At 28.7% G+C, this 7,148-nt stretch overlaps 1 protein-coding gene across 3 annotated transcripts in view; it reads right to left on the reverse strand.

Moving 5' to 3' along the window:
• Positions 1–3,498: 3,498 nt before the first annotated feature.
• Positions 3,499–7,148, reverse strand: part of LOC100161279 (tetratricopeptide repeat protein 39B) — a 50,786-nt gene continuing 47,136 nt past the window's right edge. For 2 of the 3 annotated variants that reach the window (XM_029486578.1, XM_001945084.5), the window contains one exon: positions 3,499–3,771. In XM_029486578.1, the coding sequence (XP_029342438.1) occupies positions 3,627–3,771 (145 nt within the window). In that variant the 3' untranslated portion in view covers positions 3,499–3,626. The remainder of the gene's footprint in view (positions 3,772–7,148) is intronic. The other variant, XM_016800697.2, reaches the window with a different exon arrangement.

The raw sequence follows: 7,148 nt of genomic DNA on the forward strand, positions 1-7,148 counted from the left end.
ATGTAATTATTAATATTTAATGAAATATTTATACTATAAATCTGGGGGCTTCAACTAAAGTAATTTTATTAAACCATGAATTTCTACATACCATTTTATCTTTAGTATAATTATATTGAAAATAATAAATAACTCACCTTTTCCACTGACATTTACAAACTTTAAATAAACTAAATACTTTTAAATACTTACTAGATTTTCAGTGAGTTATATAAAATCGCACCTAAAATAAACATACTTTACGCCATTTACTCCAACATTTGGAAGTGCCGGGTAAGGCATTCAGTGTTTCAGCAAAGCTTCCCACCACTTTTGTGCAACCTTTTGTGTAAACGTTGGTGTGAATTTACCAGCTACCAGTTGAGGATCATCTTTCAACAAATCAACTAACTCTTGCATTTGTTGCTGAGTTGATCGAGACGACATTATAACTAGAAATTATAGACAAGAGGCAAGACAATCCGTTTAATAAAATAAACAGTTAGTACTACTAGCACAGAATAGTTAAAATTTAACCTAGGTGAGGACATTCTACTCTGCTTGTTTGTGCTACTAGTACAAGTGTAGATTATTTTCTGAATTTATGATATGGCTTACATTATTATTTATTAGACGGACTGTTAAACGGACTACAGTATTACAATTTACCTTCCACAGAAATAGCCAATAGGTAACGCTAACGAAGTAAAGAAAGTGTGTAGTGTGTACTGTACTACTGTAGTACTGTGATACTAGTATACTACTTTGATTAGTATCAATACAAAATAATTTGGCCGAAATATTTCTGATATTTCTGCTAATAAATGATAATTAATCTGATAATAAATCAATTTTAGGTTAGATCATTGTAGTTCTGATAATTAATCGAAAAAAAAATTAGATAAAAAAATTGATAAATAATCTGATAATAAATCAATTTTAGGTCATACCATTGTGGTTCACTCGACAAGCGTATTACTAGTTGACATAATCTCGAATGCGACTAATTTTAGTCGAATGCTTTTGGAGAATAGCGTTTTGCAGTCGACTACGACATAATCAATCGAGTTTAGTCGCACACTACTTCTTGTCGATCAATCTCGAGAATAAAGCCCCTGCTCTTTTAAATTGTCTTCAATAGTTTTATATCTATTAGTATTTTCTAAACATGATATAATTTTAAAAATATTTTCGCTCTTTTTGAGCTATTTAAATCATGAATAGTTCAATATATATTATACATTTTGTAGTTTATGTGTCATTTCTGATCACATTTAAAAGTTATGTAAGTAAACTAAGAATTTTATTTATAATATGTATATTTAATATTTCGTTAAATAAAATTTGACTTTTAATCCATACATTTCAGAATCGTAATAATTAGGTAAGTACTATAATATTTAATTTCAAACAGTCGTGAAAATTAAATAATAATATATAAAAACTAAATTAAACATAATAAATAAAAACTATATACTAATAAAATAAAGATTTAAATTTAAAAAAAAAAACTATTCCTAACAATGCACCTATAGGTGTAGGTACCTAAATATAATATCTATTTTGTCTAAATCGTATTAAACAACAATAAAAACAATGGTCAATGGCAAAAGAAAAAACGAGTAAAATAATTTTAGTGTTGGGTGGTCTTCACCTCACCATCACCAACAATGGCAACCAAATTGAACCAATATAAACCTATCTAAATCTAAAACATAATGTTTCTAATATGTAATAAATTAATGTTAATATAGGAATGTTTTCTTTCAAATAGCTTATCTTACCCACCCAGTGGCATAAATTACCTTTTTAATGTTGCGAAGTTTTTTTAAGTTTTAATAATGGATACTCAATTTCCTTTTTTTGTCCCTCAATCCTCTGTTGCAAAGTAAGTTTGGGAGTTGGGTCTTGGATATCAAGAGAGTTAGGGTGATGAATTAAGCGATAGAGTGCTTAAAATATAGATTTTTTGATATTTTAAAATCTGAGTGAAAAAACGCATAGAATTGGGTTTTTGATATATTTTGAAGGACTTTGGATTGGATTTTCTGGATACATTTGGTATTGGAAATATTGGCTACGTCCCAAGATGCTGTAAGACAGAGTGAGTCTCGGCTGGAGTAATTTTTACAACAATATGCTAGAAAAGGTAAGTTTTAAGATTGATTTTTTAGAAGATAATTTTTGATAGGTACCTACTTAATAAATTATTTAATTATTTTAATATATTCCTAGCTAAAAAATATTAATATTCAAAAGGAACGATCACTTTTTATGATTAAAAATGTTTAAAACTGCCAGTTAAATTATGTTATTTTTGTTACAAATGCGTCAATAAATGTCTATAACAAATCTGTAATATATAAAGACTGCATCTATAATAATCACTAATCAGTAATCAGACCTCCAGTTATGGCCTGTTATGAGATGAAAATCGAGTAACGACAACAGTTTATTATGCGTAGGCTATTTTACGTTTTTTTAATCATTTATTTGAACAGTATTACTAATAAATAGGGTTCGAAAATTTCGTAGTAAAATAAGTAGTTAAATAAGTAGAAAAACATTTATTTAATTTAAGTTTGAAAAACACAATAAATCAAATTATTTTTTCTTTTTCCAAAAGTTAAAACGGTCATTTTGATATAACTACAATAATCTGTATTCCGACAGTTGTTTTACTAGCCATACCTATCATGGTTATGGGTATAATATACATTATCTCGATGACAAACAAAATAATTTCGACAACGAAACGGGAAAATTTTAACAATTTCTGTCTATAATTTGGTAGGTATAACTAGGCTAATATATTATTTGTATTAAACAAGAAATATATGTAATTTTATAAAAATTATTCAAATACGAGCAAAAAAAGTATATTTAGGGTGAAAAATCAACACAAATTGCAATCAGAATGATACGAAACGGATACATAATATATTATTATAGTTTCCTTTTTAGCACATTCCTCTTTACAAAAAAAAAGCATTTACTACAAAATTTTAGTCTCAGTAATAAATAATAAAATGTCTTTTTATTGATTCTATCAAAATATTATTTACACGATGACCTGTGTTTTGAAATCAAATTATAATATCATTAGCTGTCGATAAGTGGCATTTTATACAGACCGTAATTTATAGATAGGTATTTAATTTATAATTATTTAAACAAAAACCAATAGGTACGTAATTTTATTATGCAAATATAGTTTCGTCGTTTAGTGGAAATTGGATGCAAGAAAAATAAGAGAATCTACAGCTGCCTGCAATACGAAAACGGAGCTAATGTGTCGGAAACCACAAAAAAAATGTAAATAACTAATATTTGATGTCAGCGCGATGACGTGGTTGTTGGTGTTGGCGAGGGAGGGTGGTTTGGGGGTTTCGTACGGGAATGTGTCGATTAAAGTCTTTTCTTTTTCATTTGTGGAAATAATCAATTTATCAGGAATATAATAATATAAAATTAACAACTAACCACACTATATAGGTATTAGGTAGGTACCTATTTTTCTATCAGTAATATTATAATATTATATCGCACAACGTAACGCAACTAAAATATGAACTTTCAGCCGAGAATGATGATGTTCAACAATAACAATAATAATCATATAGGGTAGATGTAATATTATGGTTTTCTCATTGGTTGTCATCGAATTGACTGTCGGGCGCGAGATCGTTGAGGTCCGTTGTAGTTTTGGCTTTGCGCTCGTTCAACGTGGCCCAAGCACAATGGATTTGAAAATGCAGTCTCGTCTCCAGCGAATAACCAGAGTAATTTTTTCTGTGAAAAAAAAAACGTTGAATAAGGCAGGCACAACGAAAAGTCGGTTAAGTTAACGTTAATGTTAAGTTGCAGGGTCCAAAAACATTTTTTTTTTAAAGTGAAAATATTAAATTTTCAACAATATAATATAGTAAATAATGTCCTACAATTTTGGTTGGTAGAAATCGGTTTCAAATTTTTAATGGATATCAATATAGGATCAGCATTTTATAATATAAATAATATTTATAATATATATATATATATTATTATATTGTCTATAATCCATATCATATATCCACCAGTAGCGTCATTTCGGTTTTTGAGTGTGGGGGGGGGGGCAGAATTTTTGACCGGCCCATAATAAAATTTAAAAAAAACCACTCGCTAACAATTACATTACATTACACAATAATAGCATTTTTATCTCAATACAAATAGTCCTCTTACATAATTTTATATTGACTATAAATAGTTAGGTACTTTCGCATTTATCTGAGATATCCGTAGTTACTATCATAGGAATAAATACCCTTTTTGTTTGAGAGATAACAATGTCTAAATAATTAATACATATGTAGAGTGATCCCTAAAAAATATATTACCTATTATCTATTATATGTAGGCCCAAAACTATCCCATACCTGACCCGCTAATGACAAGGGGGGGGGGACAAATAACGTCACTGATAAACCATTAACTTTTGATGCGGACAATATACAGTTCCGGGCTGTAGTCGTTTGTCACCAAACGTTTACCACCAATCGATATTTTCTCTACAAAATAATATCCGCCAGTCCACCGCACCGGTGCGTACTGACCACGAACCAAGCATTTCAAGAAATAAAATTTATTATATATTACATTTACCATGTGAAACAAATGGTAGGCTAATGATTGATGAATAATGAAGCTCTTTAAACTCGTTCGGAAAAGTGCAGAAAAATTTTTCCAGTGGGAGTCGTGAGTTGGTAGTGTCACTAATCGACTTATTATTCAGGAAACGAGTATATGACACACGCTTTGTGCTATGTATAAATATAATTGATTTTACTCTTTCGTGCTTGATGTATTAGTATTTTCGTGTTACAATACAACATGCCGTTTGCCTAAAACCATTAAACAGCGAGACATGCCGGGTTGCATAGAAAATGTATATATTAATTTAATAATTCACTAATATTTAATGGACCAATCACGGGTCACTAAATCTTGTTTAAAGGACCATTAAATCACTATCGGTTCATTAAATGTTCAGTTATCATTCGTGCCATCCGGAATTCGTACCTATTTAATTTATTTAATCATCAACATTGTGTGGCTTCCGTAAATCCATTATGAGATCAGCGTTCTGCACGGACCTCGTTACTTGCACATTAATTTACATTTTAATATTTTATACTAAATACATTAGTGCTATGTAACGGATCAGTAAACTTTTTAATTTTTATCTTGTTTCTAATTTAAAAATGTATGTGTTTAATTCATTAGTTGTACCTATTTGTTCAATTAATAAATAATGATTAATACGTTAGAACTTAATATGATAATATGATATTATTTACTATATTTATTTTCAAGTAAAACATATATTATTTAAAAAAACTTGATTCCGACCGGTAATTATTATAGGTTACTTACTTATATTTGCCATTTGATAATATTTTTTTTTACTTTACAGAAAAATCATAAATTGAAAAATGAAATAGAATAATAATACAGTATATTTTAATAATTTTACTACACATAACACTCTACCTATTTATTATATTATTTCCTAAACTATAATAATTATTATAAGATTTAATAAAAATATTTTTTAATTTTAGTTGAAATTATCGACTTGAAATTTGGCTATCATTCAATATTTTTAATTGTTCACCCATCAATTTTCCTTTTTTAACTTTACTTACAATTTTAAGTGTAGGTACTTCTTTATTTTATATACGTTTCACATTTGATCTCTTTTTGATTAATAAAAATGTGTATTATAAAATAAAATAAAATAAAAAGATACTTGGCTAGGAGTATGAATTAAAATTACCGTCGCAAATATAATCCGCAAAACGTGTGGTTTGTTCTGAAGTAGATGAAAGGCCTACCCACAATTTTGTTGGGAAGTCACAGTCATAATATCTGATCTTTATAATACAGTAAAACTTCCGCGAGAGTAAATCAGTTGATACGGAAACAGTGGACGAATGGCGTATAAAAGTCAAACAATTAATTTCTTCTTATGAGCCACGAAATATGTACAATGCAGATGAAACAGGATTATTTTATAAAATTCTTCCTAATAAAACATTAAGTTTTAAAAATGAAATTTGTAGTTCTGGGAAAAAGTCTAAAGAGAGATTGACAGTCATGTTAGGCGTTAATTTAATAGGTGAATTTGAAAAGCCACTAATCATAGGTAAATCTAAGAAACCACGTTGCTTTAAGAATGTGGACATAAAACGCTTAGACCTACACTGGGAGGCAAATAAAAAAGCATGGATGACACGATGTATAATGACTGAGTGGTTAATGTGGTTTGATGAAAAAATGACAAAACAAAAGCGTAAAATTATTTTGTTTTTAGATAATGCAACATCACATCCTAATTTAAAACTAAAAAACATAAACTTAGTATTTCTACCACCAAATACGACGTCACACTGTCAGCCTCTAGATCAAGGTATAATCCAAAATTTTAAAGTTATTTACCGACAAATGATACTTAGGCGAATATTATCACAGATAGACGTAGTAAAAGATGCTGATGAACTTGCAAAAAGCATTATCTTAATATTTTTAAAATTTGTATGACCTCTATATAGCGGTCACCTGGAAGGTCTTGAACTTCTGTTAGCGGTCACCTCTGTAGGACGGGCACCTCTAAATAGCGGTCATTATTTACAGTCCCTTCAGTGACCGCTATATGGAAGTTCTACTGTATGACCTATTTGTATGTAAGTAGGACCCACTTCGAGCAGTTGATAAGTAATTTTTATCGGTGAGTAATTCATTGTAATGTGATGTTATTTGTTATCTGTAATGTTAGATTTGAATTTAATGATAAATCATTGCACACGAAAAACAATTCTGAGTAAAGTTAGCTTATTTTACTGAGTTTATTTCATAAAATGTTTTTTGATATTGCTATCAAAGTTATTTATTATAGTAGGTATTAGTGTATTACGGTAGGCTGATTAAACTTTTTCATTTTTTATTTTAAATATTTGTGGAGTTACGGTAAGCTTTTACTTTTAATTCTAATATTAACAACTTATAAGGAACCTTGTATTATGTTTTTAAGCTTTTTAACCAAGCAAATTGTTTTTAATGATATTTATACAAAAATAAAAATAAAAAAAGTCGAAGACGATCCAAATTTTTTTACCAATAATATATAA

This window comes from Acyrthosiphon pisum, chromosome X, assembly GCF_005508785.2.
Source record: "Acyrthosiphon pisum isolate AL4f chromosome X, pea_aphid_22Mar2018_4r6ur, whole genome shotgun sequence".
Lineage (NCBI taxonomy): Eukaryota > Metazoa > Arthropoda > Insecta > Hemiptera > Aphididae > Acyrthosiphon > Acyrthosiphon pisum.